This window comes from Lissotriton helveticus, chromosome 2_1, assembly GCF_964261635.1.
Source record: "Lissotriton helveticus chromosome 2_1, aLisHel1.1, whole genome shotgun sequence".
Taxonomy (NCBI): Eukaryota; Metazoa; Chordata; class Amphibia; order Caudata; family Salamandridae; genus Lissotriton; species Lissotriton helveticus.
Window position 1 is genome coordinate 539,801,224 of NC_136059.1, and position 20,084 is coordinate 539,821,307.

At 41.2% G+C, this 20,084-nt stretch overlaps 1 protein-coding gene across 1 annotated transcript in view; it reads right to left on the reverse strand.

The window, feature by feature from the left end:
* The window catches only part of TENT2 (terminal nucleotidyltransferase 2), a 583,214-nt gene extending 563,566 nt beyond the window's left edge, over positions 1-19,648 (reverse strand). The window contains exon 1 of the mRNA XM_078677766.1: positions 19,374-19,648. Within this exon, the coding sequence (XP_078533892.1) occupies positions 19,374-19,513 (140 nt within the window). The 5' untranslated portion in view covers positions 19,514-19,648. The remainder of the gene's footprint in view (positions 1-19,373) is intronic.
* Between the last annotated feature and the right edge of the window lie 436 nt (positions 19,649-20,084).

Here is a 20,084-nt window from a genome sequence, read left to right on the forward strand (position 1 = left end):
AATGTGTGTTACAAACAAATGTAACCAGTACGTTTAAAATACCCTCGTGCAATACAGTCTGTGCCTGTCAACAGACAGGGGCTGAATAACAATCCCCCACTCGGTACTTACAGATTGCGGATGAACAAGCGACTCAGCAAGGAGTCGTCAAGAGCGGTGAATCGTCAAGAGTGTAAGAGCGTGAGTGCTCCTTAAGTCAAAGGTCCGTGAAAAATGCATGCAAGAAAGAAACGAAGGACTACCCCATGTGCTGCAAACACCAGTCATCACCATATTAGCGGCCATCTTAGAGTGGTGAAATAAACATAGAAGCACAAAACAATAAAAACACGCAAAAATGATGGATCAATCAACATGTAAAAGAACGAATCTGTAACAAACATATAGATACAAACTCCAGTACACATATAAAGCTGATGTGAAAACATGCAGAAATAATAGGTGCATCGACAGATAAACATATAAAAGACATGTAGATACAGAGTTAAGCAAAGATATATTTAAAGATAACACAAAAATTCCATGCGGTCATTGAGACCGTTCGGTGCCATGGTGGACATAAAGCGGATCCAAAAGTTCTCTCTTTTCAATAGAGTGTTCTTGTTGTTGCTGGTGATTTTAACCTGCTCAAGAATTAGAAACTTCAATTGCGCCACACTATGTCTGTGTTCCAAAAAATGAGTAGCCACACTGGATTTCATGTTTTGTGTGCGTATATTGCTTTTATGTTCCAAGATTCGTACTCGAATCTTTCTCTCCGTGTGACCAATATAGCACTTGCCACAAGGGCATTTAAGCATATAGATGACATTGCTGCTATTGCACGTGGCATTGACTTTCAGTTTTATGGTATGTCCCTTCAAAGGATGAGTCGTTTTGTTGCCTGGGATACAATTCCCACAGTTACTACAATTGTAGCAGGGCTTTAGACCATTGTAAATAAGCGAGGATGAAGTTGCTGTTGGGTGGTTCAATAACTCCTTGACATTGCGGCCTCTAGTGAATGCAAACATGGGTGGTTGGTTAAACAAACCGTTGAAATCAGGTTCCATAACAAGGATGGGCCAATGTTTCCGAATGATGTGTTGAAACTGATTCGACAGTTTAGAATATTTCGAGACAACCACCATTCTGTCTGAAGTTTTTTTTGGTTTGGATTTCAAAAGTTGTGCTCTCACACATTTGTCAGTTCGCTGCATGGCTAGATCCAAGATGGGTGTGGGATAGCCCCGTGCTTTCAAACGTTCCAATGTGTTTCTGAGGGCTTGTTTACATTCCTGTTCTTTAGACACTATGCGTTTCACTCTTAACAGTTGTGCATAAGGTAAATTGTTTTTAAGGCCAGGTCGATGAAAACTGCTGTAGTGTAATATGGAGTTCCTATCGGTAGGTTTACGATAAATCGTCGTATACCAGTCTGTGATGTCACGATGTATTTCAACATCAAGGTAGTGGACGCATTTATCACTGTATTCCCAGGTGAACTGGATACGTTCATTAACGTTATTCCAAGACTCAAGAAAGGTGGTAAGGGTTTCAGTAGAGCTGTACTGGAGTTTGTATCTATATGTTTGTTACAGATTCGTTCTTTTACATGTTGATTGATCCATCATTTTTGCGTGTTTTTATTGTTTTGTGCTTCTATGTTTATTTCACCACTCTAAGATGGCCGCTAATATGGTGATGACTGGTGTTTGCAGCACATGGGGTAGTCCTTCGTTTCTTTCTTGCATGCATTTTTCACGGACCTTTGACTTAAGGAGCACTCACGCTCTTACACTCTTGACGATTCACCGCTCTTGACGACTCCTTGCTGAGTCGCTTGTTCATCCGCAATCTGTAAGTACCGAGTGGGGGATTGTTATTCAGCCCCTGTCTGTTGACAGGCACAGACTGTATTGCACGAGGGTATTTTAAACGTACTGGTTACATTTGTTTGTAACACACATTTTTCTCCTGAAAACGGAGCATGTTCACTGTGGGATATTTCGAGCACCTGCACTTTCACTCTTGTTTGTGGCGAACTTAGTTTGGTTACAATTATGTCCAGCTTTATTGTTATCAGCATTAGCACGTTTATTCAGCATGTTTATATATGCATTCATGATAACGTTATTGTTTCACATGACGTATTTTATTTACGTGTATGAATACACAGTATAATGTAGTTTGTGAGATATATGCTTTCAAGTTAGGAGTTATCGGTATAGGATATTGAAACGTTTTCATTTGGATTGTTTCCTTAGATCTGTCCCCTGAGGAAGGGCTGGTCCCGAAATGCATTGGGATGCATAATGTGATGTGCAATAATTTAATGATTGCAACTCATTCACCCAGGGAATGCAGTTTATTTTGTGGATAAATTCATGGATTTTCATCGGTCACACATGAATAAAATGTGACAGCTGTTTAAAAACTACGTTTGGCATTAACATTTGATATTTTTTGATTTATATGGAATTAGACCAATGGTCTTCAAGTAGTGCACGGAGGTGCTCACTCCATTGAGGGAGCCTTGCATTAGTACCTTGGTTTTCACACTGTTAGAGCAGACAGTGTTTCCTCTGTTGCACACTCAGGGTTCAAAAGACATTACCCGATTTACTTTCAGCTGTGCGAGTACCCACGCTTTGATTGTTCATACTTATTTTCTGCCACTGGTTCTCAGCACGCTCTGATTATGAATTTCGACGCGGTCTCTGGCATGACCGACTTGAAAGCGAGTACATTTGCTTTCACAACAGCAGATGCAGACAAGATCTATGGGCTTATACAAGATGATATCTCATCTACGGGCAACACCCGAAGTGCGGAGAGCAACATCCGACAATTATTATACTTGCGAAGGAAACAATCTAACCAAAAACTACATGCCAGCACCTTAATTCGGTACCATCGGGCACAAAGGATCCCTCGGGGCTTAAGAGTCCCGCTTAAACCATTACTATGTAAGAACAATGTTAAATTTGTTGAGCGTTGGTACTCTATCCTCAATAAATGCTCCCTCGACTTGATCCTCTTGATCGTCGAGGAACTTTCTAAGACACTAGAAGAACTAGCACAAGAGATCACTAGCATAAAGAAGGAGCTGGACGAAGCCATGCCAATCGAGGAATTTACCAAGATGCTTGAAGATTTACAGTCTCAAATTGAAAAACACACCAGGGAGACACAAGAGAGGAAACTGCGGAAATTTAAAAGAGACACTATAGACTACAAGCTCGGCGAGGTGTACACCTGGGCAGAGGTGTATGCCCGCCGACGTCCTAACAAAGTCTATAATCCGTTCTCAGGGAATGAGACCTCTTCTTCTGAGGATGAAAACAGAAATCGTCCTACCCGAGAGACATCTGATGTAGATGCTCAGACACCCAGTACCTCCACTGAATCTGCGGTTCATTTTTTAGAACCGGGCCAACAACAAAGAGACCCCGGGGGGGAAAAACCCGCCGAGGTAACCGGAAAAAACTTACCCGTAACCAAACCCAAGAGAAACAACAGACGGAAATAAAACCAGATGACAATGTGGTCATCAATATTTCGGCTACCACATTGTCGACTCTGGAAATCAAAACACTACAAAAGGGTCAATCCTTCGTGCCAACCACTTCGTCCAACACTTTGGAATTGGAAGTCAGTACTTTCAAACTGATACGCAATATCCGTTTGAGACATTACTTTGAGAACATTTGCCAGACGCCTAAACTTGATGATGATATGCTGAGAGGTCTCCGACCGCATAGTACCTTTTTGGCTCCCCAGAGCCACAAAATTATTGATGCCTTTGAGAATCTAGTGAGACAAGAAATAGCTCATTTACCTTTCCTATCCCATGTGAAACATGGCAACTGGTCCAAAAAAGAAAGGGATATATTAAAGAATCTCGCGGATAACCCTATGATTACTTGCATGAATGCTGATAAAGGTGGAGCATTAGTGGTTATGGATACCGCCTTTTACCAACGAAACATTGAGGCTCACATTAATGATTCTAATGTATATGATTTTCTACCTGGAGACCCTACCTTAGAGTTCTCAAAGAAACTGATTGAAATTATCAATACATCTTTTGACAATGGCACCATTGACGACAGGACGAGAAGATATCTCACTCCCATCAACCCTAAACCTCCCACGATGTATATGCTCCCAAAGATGCATAAGCATGCGACCCAACCTCCATTCCGTCCAATTGTGTCTACCAGAGGCAGCATCCATGAGAATACGGGTAAATTTCTGGATAAGTATTTACAACCATTTGTTCTGAAATCAAAGTCACATGTACGTGATACCACAGACTTTCTTGTCAAACTTGAACCGATTATGAATACCCTCAGAAACACCGAGTTGACTATGTGTACGGTGGACGTATGTTCACTCTATACCTCCATCCCCCATGATGGAGGGATGGAAGCGATTGAACAAACACTGATGACTTCCAATTTGGATCAAGACCTACAAGTCTTTCTGATGCAATTGACTATGTACACCTTATATCATAGCTACTTCAACGTACAAGACAAATGGGTACTCCAACTGAACGGGACTGCCATGGGAAATTCGGCAGCTCCTTGTTATGCTAATATCTATATGCAAGTGTTTGAAGAGTCTCATATTCTATCTCAAAATGACTGGCTACTACATGGAAAAATGTACCTTCGGTACATAGATGACATTTTCCTGCTATGGGCAGGCTCTACTGAAACCCTTACCACCTTTCTTGAGTCTTGGAATAACGTTAATGAACGTATCCAGTTCACCTGGGAATACAGTGATAAATGCGTCCACTACCTTGATGTTGAAATACATCGTGACATCACAGACTGGTATACGACGATTTATCGTAAACCTACCGATAGGAACTCCATATTACACTACAGCAGTTTTCATCGACCTGGCCTTAAAAACAATTTACCTTATGCACAACTGTTAAGAGTGAAACGCATAGTGTCTAAAGAACAGGAATGTAAACAAGCCCTCAGAAACACATTGGAACGTTTGAAAGCACGGGGCTATCCCACACCCATCTTGGATCTAGCCATGCAGCGAACTGACAAATGTGTGAGAGCACAACTTTTGAAATCCAAACCAAAAAAAACTTCAGACAGAATGGTGGTTGTCTCGAAATATTCTAAACTGTCGAATCAGTTTCAACACATCATTCGGAAACATTGGCCCATCCTTGTTATGGAACCTGATTTCAACGGTTTGTTTAACCAACCACCCATGTTTGCATTCACTAGAGGCCGCAATGTCAAGGAGTTATTGAACCACCCAACAGCAACTTCATCCTCGCTTATTTACAATGGTCTAAAGCCCTGCTACAATTGTAGTAACTGTGGGAATTGTATCCCAGGCAACAAAACGACTCATCCTTTGAAGGGACATACCATAAAACTGAAAGTCAATGCCACGTGCAATAGCAGCAATGTCATCTATATGCTTAAATGCCCTTGTGGCAAGTGCTATATTGGTCACACGGAGAGAAAGATTCGAGTACGAATCTTGGAACATAAAAGCAATATACGCACACAAAACATGAAATCCAGTGTGGCTACTCATTTTTTGGAACACAGACATAGTGTGGCGCAATTGAAGTTTCTAATTCTTGAGCAGGTTAAAATCACCAGCAACAACAAGAACACTATTGAAAAGAGAGAACTTTTGGATCCGCTTTATGTCCACCATGGCACCGAACGGTCTCAATGACCGCATGGAATTTTTGTGTTATCTTTAAATATAGCTTTGCTTAACTCCGTATCTACATGTCTTTTATATGTTTGTATGTTTATCTGTCGATGCACCTATTATTTCTGCATGTTTTCACATCAGCTTTATATGTGTACTGGAGTTTGTATCTATATGTTTGTTACAGATTCGTTCTTTTACATGTTGATTGATCCATCATTTTTGCGTGTTTTTATTGTTTTGTGCTTCTATGTTTATTTCACCACTCTAAGATGGCCGCTAATATGGTGATGACTGGTGTTTGCAGCACATGGGGTAGTCCTTCGTTTCTTTCTTGCATGCATTTTTCACGGACCTTTGACTTAAGGAGCACTCACGCTCTTACACTCTTGACGATTCACCGCTCTTGACGACTCCTTGCTGAGTCGCTTGTTCATCCGCAATCTGTAAGTACCGAGTGGGGGATTGTTATTCAGCCCCTGTCTGTTGACAGGCACAGACTGTATTGCACGAGGGTATTTTAAACGTACTGGTTACATTTGTTTGTAACACACATTTTTCTCCTGAAAACGGAGCATGTTCACTGTGGGATATTTCGAGCACCTGCACTTTCACTCTTGTTTGTGGCGAACTTAGTTTGGTTACAATTATGTCCAGCTTTATTGTTATCAGAATTAGCACGTTTATTCAGCATGTTTATATATGCATTCATGATAACGTTATTGTTTCACATGACGTATTTTATTTTATTCACGTGTATGAATACACAGTATAATGTAGTTTGTGAGATATATGCTTTCAAGTTAGGAGTTATCGGTATAGGATATTGAAACGTTTTCATTTGGATTGTTTCCTTAGATCTGTCCCCTGAGGAAGGGCTGGTCCCGAAATGCATTGGGATGCATAATGTGATGTGCAATAATTTAATGATTGCAACTCATTCACCCAGGGAATGCAGTTTATTTTGTGGATAAATTCATGGATTTTCATCGGTCACACATGAATAAAATGTGACAGCTGTTTAAAAACTACGTTTGGCATTAACATTTGATATTTTTTGATTTATATGGAATTAGACCAATGGTCTTCAAGTAGTGCACGGAGGTGCTCACTCCATTGAGGGAGCCTTGCATTAGTACCTTGGTTTTCACACTGTTAGAGCAGACAGTGTTTCCTCTGTTGCACACTCAGGGTTCAAAAGACATTACCCGATTTACTTTCAGCTGTGCGAGTACCCACGCTTTGATTGTTCATACTTATTTTCTGCCACTGGTTCTCAGCACGCTCTGATTATGAATTTCGACGTGGTCTCTGGCATGACCGACTTGAAAGCGAGTACATTTGCTTTCACAACAGCAGATGCAGACAAGATCTATGGGCTTATACAAGATGATATCTCATCTACGGGCAACACCCGAAGTGCGGAGAGCAACATCCGACAATTATTATACTTGCTAAGGAAACAATCTAACCAAAAACTACATGCCAGCACCTTAATTCGGTACCATCGGGCACAAAGGATCCCTCGGGGCTTAAGAGTCCCGCTTAAACCATTACTATGTAAGAACAATGTTAAATTTGTTGAGCGTTGGTACTCTATCCTCAATAAATGCTCCCTCGACTTGATCCTCTTGATCGTCGAGGAACTTTCTAAGACACTAGAAGAACTAGCACAAGAGATCACTAGCATAAAGAAGGAGCTGGACGAAGCCATGCCAATCGAGGAATTTACCAAGATGCTTGAAGATTTACAGTCTCAAATTGAAAAACACACCAGGGAGACACAAGAGAGGAAACTGCGGAAATTTAAAAGAGACACTATAGACTACAAGCTCGGCGAGGTGTACACCTGGGCAGAGGTGTATGCCCGCCGACGTCCTAACAAAGTCTATAATCCGTTCTCAGGGAATGAGACCTCTTCTTCGGAGGATGAAAACAGAAATCGTCCTACCCGAGAGACATCTGATGTAGATGCTCAGACACCCAGTACCTCCACTGAATCTGCGGTTCATTTTTTAGAACCGGGCCAACAACAAAGAGACCCCGGGGGGGGAAAACCCGCCGAGGTAACCGGAAAAAACTTACCCGTAACCAAACCCAAGAGAAACAACAGACGGAAATAAAACCAGATGACAATTTGGTCATCAATATTTCGGCTACCACATTGTCGACTCTGGAAATCAAAACACTACAAAAGGGTCAATCCTTCGTGCCAACCACTTCGTCCAACACTTTGGAATTGGAAGTCAGTACTTTCAAACTGATACGCAATATCCGTTTGAGACATTACTTTGAGAACATTTGCCAGACGCCTAAACTTGATGATGATATGCTGAGAGGTCTCCGACCGCATAGTACCTTTTTGGCTCCCCAGAGCCACAAAATTATTGATGCCTTTGAGAATCTAGTGAGACAAGAAATAGCTCATTTACCTTTCCTATCCCATGTGAAACATGGCAACTGGTCCAAAAAAGAAAGGGATATATTAAAGAATCTCGCGGATAACCCTATGATTACTTGCATGAATGCTGATAAAGGTGGAGCATTAGTGGTTATGGATACCGCCTTTTACCAACGAAACATTGAGGCTCACATTAATGATTCTAATGTATATGATTTTCTACCTGGAGACCCTACCTTAGAGTTCTCAAAGAAACTGATTGAAATTATCAATACATCTTTTGACAATGGCACCATTGACGACAGGACGAGAAGATATCTCACTCCCATCAACCCTAAACCTCCCACGATGTATATGCTCCCAAAGATGCATAAGCATGCGACCCAACCTCCATTCCGTCCAATTGTGTCTACCAGAGGCAGCATCCATGAGAATACGGGTAAATTTCTGGATAAGTATTTACAACCATTTGTTCTGAAATCAAAGTCACATGTACGTGATACCACAGACTTTCTTGTCAAACTTGAACCGATTATGAATACCCTCAGAAACACCGAGTTGACTATGTGTACGGTGGACGTATGTTCACTCTATACCTCCATCCCCCATGATGGAGGGATGGAAGCGATTGAACAAACACTGATGACTTCCAATTTGGATCAAGACCTACAAGTCTTTCTGATGCAATTGACTATGTACACCTTATATCATAGCTACTTCAACGTACAAGACAAATGGGTACTCCAACTGAACGGGACTGCCATGGGAAATTCGGCAGCTCCTTGTTATGCTAATATCTATATGCAAGTGTTTGAAGAGTCTCATATTCTATCTCAAAATGACTGGCTACTACATGGAAAAATGTACCTTCGGTACATAGATGACATTTTCCTGCTATGGGCAGGCTCTACTGAAACCCTTACCACCTTTCTTGAGTCTTGGAATAACGTTAATGAACGTATCCAGTTCACCTGGGAATACAGTGATAAATGCGTCCACTACCTTGATGTTGAAATACATCGTGACATCACAGACTGGTATACGACGATTTATCGTAAACCTACCGATAGGAACTCCATATTACACTACAGCAGTTTTCATCGACCTGGCCTTAAAAACAATTTACCTTATGCACAACTGTTAAGAGTGAAACGCATAGTGTCTAAAGAACAGGAATGTAAACAAGCCCACAGAAACACATTGGAACGTTTGAAAGCACGGGGCTATCCCACACCCATCTTGGATCTAGCCATGCAGCGAACTGACAAATGTGTGAGAGCACAACTTTTGAAATCCAAACCAAAAAAAACTTCAGACAGAATGGTGGTTGTCTCGAAATATTCTAAACTGTCGAATCAGTTTCAACACATCATTCGGAAACATTGGCCCATCCTTGTTATGGAACCTGATTTCAACGGTTTGTTTAACCAACCACCCATGTTTGCATTCACTAGAGGCCGCAATGTCAAGGAGTTATTGAACCACCCAACAGCAACTTCATCCTCGCTTATTTACAATGGTCTAAAGCCCTGCTACAATTGTAGTAACTGTGGGAATGGTATCCCAGGCAACAAAACGACTCATCCTTTGAAGGGACATACCATAAAACTGAAAGTCAATGCCACGTGCAATAGCAGCAATGTCATCTATATGCTTAAATGCCCTTGTGGCAAGTGCTATATTGGTCACACGGAGAGAAAGATTCGAGTACGAATCTTGGAACATAAAAGCAATATACGCACACAAAACATGAAATCCAGTGTGGCTACTCATTTTTTGGAACACAGACATAGTGTGGCGCAATTGAAGTTTCTAATTCTTGAGCAGGTTAAAATCACCAGCAACAACAAGAACACTCTATTGAAAAGAGAGAACTTTTGGATCCGCTTTATGTCCACCATGGCACCGAACGGTCTCAATGACCGCATGGAATTTTTGTGTTATCTTTAAATATATCTTTGCTTAACTCCGTATCTACATGTCTTTTATATGTTTGTATGTTTATCTGTCGATGCACCTATTATTTCTGCATGTTTTCACATCAGCTTTATATGTGTACTGGAGTTTGTATCTATATGTTTGTTACAGATTCGTTCTTTTACATGTTGATTGATCCATCATTTTTGCGTGTTTTTATTGTTTTGTGCTTCTATGTTTATTTCACCACTCTAAGATGGCCGCTAATATGGTGATGACTGGTGTTTGCAGCACATGGGGTAGTCCTTCGTTTCTTTCTTGCATGCATTTTTCACGGACCTTTGACTTAAGGAGCACTCACGCTCTTACACTCTTGACGATTCACCGCTCTTTACGACTCCTTGCTGAGTCGCTTGTTCATCCGCAATCTGTAAGTACCGAGTGGGGGATTGTTATTCAGCCCCTGTCTGTTGACAGGCACAGACTGTATTGCACGAGGGTATTTTAAACGTACTGGTTACATTTGTTTGTAACACACATTTTTCTCCTGAAAACGGAGCATGTTCACTGTGGGATATTTCGAGCACCTGCACTTTCACTCTTGTTTGTGGCGAACTTAGTTTGGTTACAATTATGTCCAGCTTTATTGTTATCAGCATTAGCACGTTTATTCAGCATGTTTATATATGCATTCATGATAACGTTATTGTTTCACATGACGTATTTTATTTTATTCACGTGTATGAATACACAGTATAATGTAGTTTGTGAGATATATGCTTTCAAGTTAGGAGTTATCGGTATAGGATATTGAAACGTTTTCATTTGGATTGTTTCCTTAGATCTGTCCCCTGAGGAAGGGCTGGTCCCGAAATGCATTGGGATGCATAATGTGATGTGCAATAATTTAATGATTGCAACTCATTCACCCAGGGAATGCAGTTTATTTTGTGGATAAATTCATGGATTTTCATCGGTCACACATGAATAAAATGTGACAGCTGTTTAAAAGCTACGTTTGGCATTAACATTTGATATTTTTTGATTTATATGGAATTAGACCAATGGTCTTCAAGTAGTGCACGGAGGTGCTCACTCCATTGAGGGAGCCTTGCATTAGCATAATGTATCACCTCCATTCGAGACACAGTGAGTACATGTATGTGTATGTGTGTTTTTATTCTATGTATCACCACAGGTAAAATGAAGGGAGAATAAAGACGTGCTGGATTCACGCTGACCCAACAACAAAAAAACCCTGATGAAATCGGCGATGAAACATGTTGGTTACTTTTAATCAGAACGGGCATACAGCATAGAATAAAGTTACAGTGGCTAGTATAGCTCAGCTCTTTTTATGGTGGTGGGACCAAACCTCGAACACAGGAGGTTGGGTGTACCGCTATTGGGTCACATACACTGATAACACACAGAGTTTTTAGGTCGAGCGTAGCGATGGACCTTTTGTTGGCGTGTTTGGAGGAATCTGAGACAGCGTACAAGCACGAGCCTCGCTGTCTCAGATTCCTCGTCGAGGGCGCGCACGCCGACGTGCACATCCCCTGCCTCGGAAGCTCCATCCCGCAAGTAAGCCTCTCGCCTCTGTCAATCACGCGCGCACACACACACAGCCACACTCACGCATGCACACACAAACACGCACACACACACGCAGGCAAACACACACACACACGCAGGCACACAGGCATACACACACGCGCACACAGGCACACATACCGCCGCCGCCCCCCACCCCGCCCCACTTACCGTGTCAGCGGCCACAGCCGCCACTCCTGACTTCTGCTGTGCGTCACGACTGCTCCTGGGCCATCCACTCCGTGGGCGCGGGCTTCGCGGCAGACGGAAGTCCCGCCCCACGACAGGCGTGACGCTTCCGAACTTCCGGGATGCGCACGCTCACGGCTTGCTCTGTATCCTCATTTTATGTTGTGCTACTCGGAATGCTCTTTTTTTTGCTGCTGCTATCGCAACTTGCTTTTCACCGTTAACAGACGCGCGGCTGGTATCATTTAAAAAGTAATTATCATTCTAAATGTACAGCTCTGCATAGTCGCGGACGCTGACTACGTTTTGTGTGGAGAAACAGTGACCCCCTTCTGGTCATAGGCAACCGGCACGTCATCTACACGTGCAAGAAAACGCATGTGCAGTTCACTTAATGGGCATTAACATCTGATCTGGGACAGAACTCAAACAAAACCTATGCCAATAGAAGACAAGCATTGACAAACCCAATAGGTATCGCCTTTTGGATATACCAATGCAGATGCAGACCTATTGGCTAATGCTAATCACAAAAAGAAACAAGCATTTGCAATGCAATAGGTCTCGCATTTTACGATTTTGAGCTATTGGCATTGTAAATGACAATTCCTTTTATTTTGGTTTTGTTTTTTAAAACATATATAAAAGGCATTGTCATTTCCAATGCCAATAGCTTAAACTTGCATAAATGCGAGACCTGTTGCATTGTAAATGCTTGTTTCTTTTGCACAGCCTTTACCCCTGTTTAGTTTCAGATTGGCAGCTGCTGATGATGAGAACGTGAGGATCCAGGCGAGTACCAGTCTGCCATATCCTCCCCCGGGTGTTGCTCCCGTGAGGCGCTGCCAACCTCCCCTCCCCCTTTTTTCACTAGAGAAGGATAGAGAGAGGTGCAAGATTAACACATGGATTACATGCATACACATACCTTGATTTTAGATTACCAGCTATTTTTCTAAAAGTGTGACTGTCATTAGCACTAACAGACAGAAGGATGTAACATACCCTCTGTTCAGTTAAACACATTTGCCAAATAACCAGGGGTTCTCAACCCCATAATATATAGGGACAGGCATATGAGAGTTTTTGAGTTACAGAAGCACCAAATCAGCAGATAAAAGAGACGATCTGTCCAACCCGTTTGCAAGCAACTTGGGACAAGCAACTAGTTAAAACTGATTAGACAACATGGTTCACTCAGAAGCACTTTGCATGAATGAATGTCCATTCCACATTGTTAACTTTGACAATCTATCTCATCTCCGAATAAGCTTTCTTAATCATGTTCCACAATAAAATATTTTCTTTTGTAGTAATATAAAATATACAAACATCAGGGTGTGAAAGCTGAAGATGTGATCAGAGGCAGACCAATAACTCCAAAAAAAAAAAATCCACAAGAAAGTGTGTTCTCTTTAATACACACGTTAAAATTTCTGCCTGGCCATCAGACTTTTCAAATTCTAAGAACAATTCTAATTCTAGGCACAATGCCTTTTGATGTAAATCCCCCTTCATTACCAAGCCTGACACCTTTCCTTAATGAGTGAGGCAGATAGAGGCCTACTGTGAAATGAACAGGTCACTGTATTGGTACATGATCAATACAAGGTCAGTTCACCAGCATATTTATATGGATAAGTATGAGATATAGAAAAGCATTTACAAAGTACAGGTGATACAGCGGTTGATGCCATAGTGTAAGGTGCAAATAATGAGATAAAATGTTACATTAAACTATTTCTAGACCGGCTCAACAGTTCTCTGTAAGTGAAAACATATCCTATAATATGCATCTATATGTTCCTCTTATGTACAATATGTGAGCAAATAATTGACGCAATTTCAGTTCTCTACCACAGGTTAACAAGGTCTTAATCAGGACAATTTCAGTACACTAGTTAACCACCATCCCTATTAGTTCCTCGCAAGACACAGAGCAACTGGATATCAGCAGACTTCCATAAGACCATGGAGAGATAGTAAAAACAGAGAGCTAAAAGAAGTGCCAACACGCTGGTAAGGATTTGGTTTCTTAAAATGGATCATGTTTTTGACCCACTCCATTAGATGATGTAGAAATAACCGACATTTAAAAAATTATAAATGTTGATTCATTACAGAGAGAGCACTGTTTATGTCACAGGTACACCTCAGGCACCCTGCTTGCATTTAGGCATGCCCTATCATATTTGGATATACTCATTAGCAAGGGGGCAATCATGTCACCCAAATATCATGGTGGGGAATTCCTGTATACCGATGCCCCAAACATTTTGCTTGGGGCCAAGGGCAACAAGTGTTCAGGTTTACTTTGTCCGATGGACAAGTAGCCCAAACCCACTGAAGCACTAATCGTTTGGCTACCAGTTTACAGTACAAATCTGTGAAAGGATTGTCTGCTACTAAAGAAAGATTTATACTTGTATGCGTAAATGGTTCAAACTTGCAATTGATTCACTGATGTAAAGCCTTTACTATTAAGGCCAACCCCGTAAGGAAATGCAGTGACGTGTAGACTCAAAGCACATTTCAGACAGTAGCTCCAACACAAAAACATGTACACTTGTTTGCAGAACTTACCAAATTTGAGGCTACTTCTGATCCTGACAGAATTCTCACTTATTGTATGCAAAAACATTGAACGAAAGAGCGCGCACACCTTAACGTCGTACAGCTTAACCACATGAATGCTACAGCAATTCATCCTCTGTGCTGCAGATCCAAGATTCCCATTGTTCATGACGAGCTCAGCTCGTCATGAGCACACAAGCAGTGTACTACATGACGAGCTGAGCTCGTCATGAGCTTGGAAGGGGTTAAAGGGGAGGTGCTCTATTCATTTAAAGATGATACCACACAGCTCAGGAGTTGGAAGCTGAAAGAAGCGCGATGACGTGCACACCAAATTCAAGGCAACCATTAAAATTGCACTGTCCCATGGCGATTACTTATTTTCAAAACAGTTATACAGTGATGCGCACACCTCTTCAAACAGAACGATGACGTGCACACCAAATTCAAGGCAACCATTAAAATTGCACTGTCACATGGCGATTACTTATTTTCAAAACAGTTATACAGTGATGCGCACACCTCTTCAAACAGAACAACGTTTACTCATTTTACAACAGTGCCTTACGGAAGGGGGAAAAAGAGAGACTAAATAAAAGAAAGGAATAACAAAGGAAAAATAACATTGTGAGAATCAAGGGCAGTGACGCGCAAACCATTTACCAGAAGGGCAAAACATTTTTGTTAAGAACAAGCACAGTGACTCGCACACCTTTTGCTACAAAGAGCTCGTTTTAATTCTGTATTCTCAAAGAGAGAGAGACATGGAACAAGTAACAATAACGGCGCCACTTCCCTTTCTGTCTAATCAAGGAGCACCAGTTATCCAGCGGGAAGACTGGATTTATATGTTAGATAATGACTTATTGGCTCTGGATAACCATGAATTAATCTCGGAGAGGAAAAAGACAATTCACTTAAGTTCTTTGGGTTTTGAGGGCCAAAGAGTGTTCAAGTTTCCTCTGGAAGCATTGGATAATGGTTTCAAAATATCAGATGTGTTAAGGGAAGAAAGAACTAGATGAAGTTATAGATTTGCCAAAGAAACGATGTGGTAATGGCAAAATATATGTTTTATACTCCAACACAAAGTATTGGAGAAACAATTAATGAATTTGTGTCAAGGTTGAGAGAATTGTCTGTGACTCGTCAAGTTGGAGGTATGGCTAATAAGTTAATAAGGGATCAGCTCAAAGTGCTATGTAAAAGTAGACAAATACAAAAAAAGTCTGTGGCCGGCCAAAAATCTCACATTGAAAGACGCTATTGAGATGGCAAAGGTTGAAGAAGAGTCCAAATTTTGTATGAGGGAAAAGAACAACCGTGCAGGTACTCGTTCAGGAGATAAAGAGGATGCTAAAGTAGTTAGTTGGTGAGGATAAGATAAGGAATAGTGTGGGGGCAGTAGGAAAAAATAAGACAACAGAAAACTTCAGGGAGAAACGCATTACAAAAACATGCAACAGATGTGGTAGCAACTTTCATGGGAGTGATTCCAAATCATACTATGCTATTGGTAAAGTGTGTAGGAAATGTGACAGCAAGGGCCATTTGGTATGCATGTGTAAGTATTGATCCAAATCAAATTTAGCTGTAATGAGTGAAGAATGTGGATAGTCTATTCATGACTGTATTTTGAGCTTATGTGATGATGATCGGGGTAAAAGGAGAAAGAATAGACCCAAAGCATGGTTTACTGTGTTGGGGAAAGATATTGAACTTATGGTGGATATAGGTTCCAGTTATACTATCATTCTAAAAGGCATCTTTCATAAAACATGGTCTAACTTGAGTATCCTTCGAAAGGGTATTTGCCCAGAGGGGTATCAGGGAGAGGAGATTGATATATTTGGTTATTTTTTCACTACCATCGAATTTAAGACCTGGAAAACAGAAGGAAAAGTACACGTTGATGAAAGTGGGCCTCCTATCATAGGCTGGACGCAGCAACATGACCTAAATATAATTGTGAACCCCACAACAAGTCATGAGAATAGAAGAAAGAAACATTTAAGAGGTTTTGAGTGGTGTGAAGGAAGTGTTTTGGAGGATTTGGCTGAATTAAAAGGGTATGTGAATGAGATCCGAGTCCAACCAGGAGCTGTGCCTGTGAAGCACAAGATTAGAAAAGTTCCTATAGTGGTTAGGGAGGAAGTTAATTATATGAAGAATGAGGTGGTGAAGGAGGGAATAATTGAGCCTGTGCAGGCTTCCAACTGGATATCTACTGTGGTCATAATGCAGAAGTCTGACGGGCGTTTGAGATTTTATATGGACCTTCGCAGGGTTAACCACAACATTATCACTGATAATTTCCCTTTACCCGATACCAATGAGTTGCTACTATTCCTCAATGGTTGTAAGTACTTTTCAAAGTCTGACCTGAAGAGTGCTTATGACCAGATTCTCTTGCAAGAGAATTCAAGGGACCTTTATGACTTCCATCACTTTAGAAGGGACTTTCTGCTTCACAAGAATCCCATTTGGATTATTTTCAGCAGCCAGTGTGTTCCAACGGATGATGTTACAAATATTTAAGGGCTTTACAAATGAAATTTGTTTTCAAGATTACATTTTAGTGTACAGAGCCACAATTGAAGTGCTGGATGTAGGGCTTACTCTTCGCAAGAAAAAGTGTGTATTCGTTAGCAAAGAAATGGAATACTTGGGACATACAATTTCAGGAGAGGGAGTAAAGCCTTAGAGAGACTTATTGCAGGTCATAAAATCATATCCTCTACCCAAAGATAAGGACCAGTTGCGGTCATGTATGGGACTCGTAGAATATTATGCCTTATTAGTTGAAAATTTTGAACTAAGAAAATTGCTGTTGAAAAAAAGGAGTCTTTTCAGGTGGGGTATAGAACAGCAAAGACGTGGATAATATCAAATCTGGAAATATGTGCAGCAGGAATTTTGGTTCCCTTTAATATCAAGATAAATATAATTCTTACAGTGGAGACTAGTGCCACTGGTGTGGGTGCTGTCTTTTTTTAAATATAGTATTTTATTGACATTTCCAAGACACAATACTGACATTAGTTAAGCGTGCTATACCGCAACTCCATTTGCATGCAAAATCCTCGATACCAATCTCTTCCCCCACCCACATAGGCTCAGTCACAGTATATACATGGTCAAAAACGTTACTAAAATGTTCCAATAATCAATCACAGTGGAGCAGAAAATACGCAATTTTTTTTTTAACACACAGACAGACAATAGGTCTCAAGTATCTCTCCTATATGGAGCACCTTGTTACAACTTCATAGTGGTGTAGAGCAGACAGTTGCTTTTGCATTGCGTTCTTTGACAAAGACTGAGAAAAATGACTGTAATTGAGTGGGAGACATTAACAGCCGTTTGGTATGCAGAACATATTTATGGGGGTGAGTTTCAAACTGAAAATGGACCACAAACCTTTGATTAAAGTTCTGACCCGGGGAGGGGGGGGGGGGGGGTACGGGGGTCAAAAAGAGTTAGGAAGGTTGGCGGCACATTTGCAAGATTTCCAGTACATTCTTGAACACATACACAATTGGCGCAAAGCCAAGGTGGATACTCTTTCCCATTTAGCTATTGACTGGAAGATTGTTGGCAATGATAAACAAAGAGGGTGCAGTGGCGTGATTAGAGGGTGCTCTGCAAAGTGGTGTGGGAGTTCTCACAAAAAAAGAATTACAAGAGATGAAAAAAAGGGAAATTTTAAAAGAAGTGTGCAAAATTGAGAGCACAATTGCTCCTTCAGTGAGGCCATTTGTCAAAATTTTAGATGAATTATCCATCAGTGGGAAGAGTGTCTCAGTGAGGGGCAACAGATTTGTACCATGTACGAAAAATCATTCAATTAGCGCATGAAGTAATTTTGGTCAAGCCATAACACAGAGGAGTGCGAAAGAAAACTTTTGGTTGCCAGGGATTGATGCTTAAACTGCTCAATGGGTGGATTGCAAAGAAGGTGAAAAAAGACTCATGGTAGGTGTGCAATTGAATGGAGTGATATAAAAGATCCCAAAGAAGCATGGCACAATGTGTGTATGGATTTTATAGATCCATTAGCAGGCGTGAAACATAAATTGAGATTTGCCATGGTACTTGTTAATGTTTTTTCAAAATGGGTAGAAGTCAGATTTATGAAGAAGGTTTCTATTAAGCTACTATTAATGGCTTGCAAGAGATTTTTAGGAGAGAAGACTTTCCAAATACTTTGGCAACGGACAATGGTGTTCAACTCAGCTCACCTCTAGGTGAATGAAGGAGGTTTTGGAGGTTAATGGTATTAAACATCATTAAGGACTCTATAATCCCCAGTACACTGACATTACAGAACGTATGAGCCATATGGTGAAGGGTAGTATCCAGTTAGTTGTGCGAAGTGAGTCTAAAAATATTGTAAATGAATCGCCAAACAAGTGGGAATATATCTTGTGATGAAGATTTAATCAGAAGGCTGAAGCTTTCATAGTTCACCTCACCATAAGGGACTAAAAAGGACAAGTGGGTTTTTTTTTTTACAGGACAAGTGGATTTCTAAAGCCGCGTTTTTTGGACAAATAGATCATATTAAACGGTCCTCAAATATTCTATATCTAAAGAAAATCTTTCTCCGTCTGGCTCTAACCGTAAGAATTGCGAAAACTAACTTCATAACAAAAAACACACCCAAATAAACATGTACAATGAACCATTGTGTAATAGTTTTTTTCAATGGTATCATAAAGCCATGAACATACGCTTTGGCGAGTAGCCAAAGTTTTGTTATTGTTTGTGAAGCTTTAAAAGGTCTCGGTCTCTCGCGTTCAGCAGTAACATAACCCCCATCACACTCATCAACAGCATTCCACCTAAACTAACGCCAGAACTGGCCATCCAATGTCACTTGCCAAGCACTTCTTGTGGGCTCTCAACTCACAAGCCCCAGGGAGTCACTCTTCACAGACCTTCTATATTACCCAGTTCCCCGCAAACACCCTTATCCTTTTACGCTTTTTATCCAGACGGTCCTCACCTTGTGTTCTTCAACTCCATGAGCTGTTTCTGGTGCTGGGCAATGATGGCAGGGCCCAGCGACAGGGGCATTTTACCCAGTAAGTCACCGACCTGCGCAGGGTAGGGTGCACGGCCCAGCTTCGGGGAGTTTGGATACATCCTCCTCTCCACAGCCTGGAGCGCACATCAGGCGTGCCCAGTGCCAGGAGCGCTGCAGCCCAGAGGGCTATGAAAGACTGCAACTCTGCTGAACACCCTAAACAGAACTCACCGCAAGATGGAGAAAGGCTGTAAGCCTAGTGCGCAGGCGCTCTGGCAAGGAACGCTCGAACAAGAAACAGAGAAAGAGGACTGGGCATAACGTCATAAGAGGGTTCTAACAAAGAAGGAAAAGCACTTCTGGCTATAAGAGGATTTCCCCTGCTTGCTGCACGAGGTCCAACACAAGAAAAACTTATTTTCCAAAACGTCAGAATATTAAATTCCAGCGCTCTTAAACCGACATGTAATGAAAGTCTACACCTTTTTCATGTTTTATAGCGTGTTTTAGTCAACAAAGGTGAATAACTGTTTGTTGTAATGAACGCAAGCGCTCTATACGTTGTCCTACAAAAACATGAATATTTCCTTGTGTAATGTAACTGGCGCTCATGTTAAGCGCTCCAATATCTTCGGGTCGAGGTCGCTCCATACAAAAACTTTAATCAGAGTCTTGCTGTTTCAATTGAAC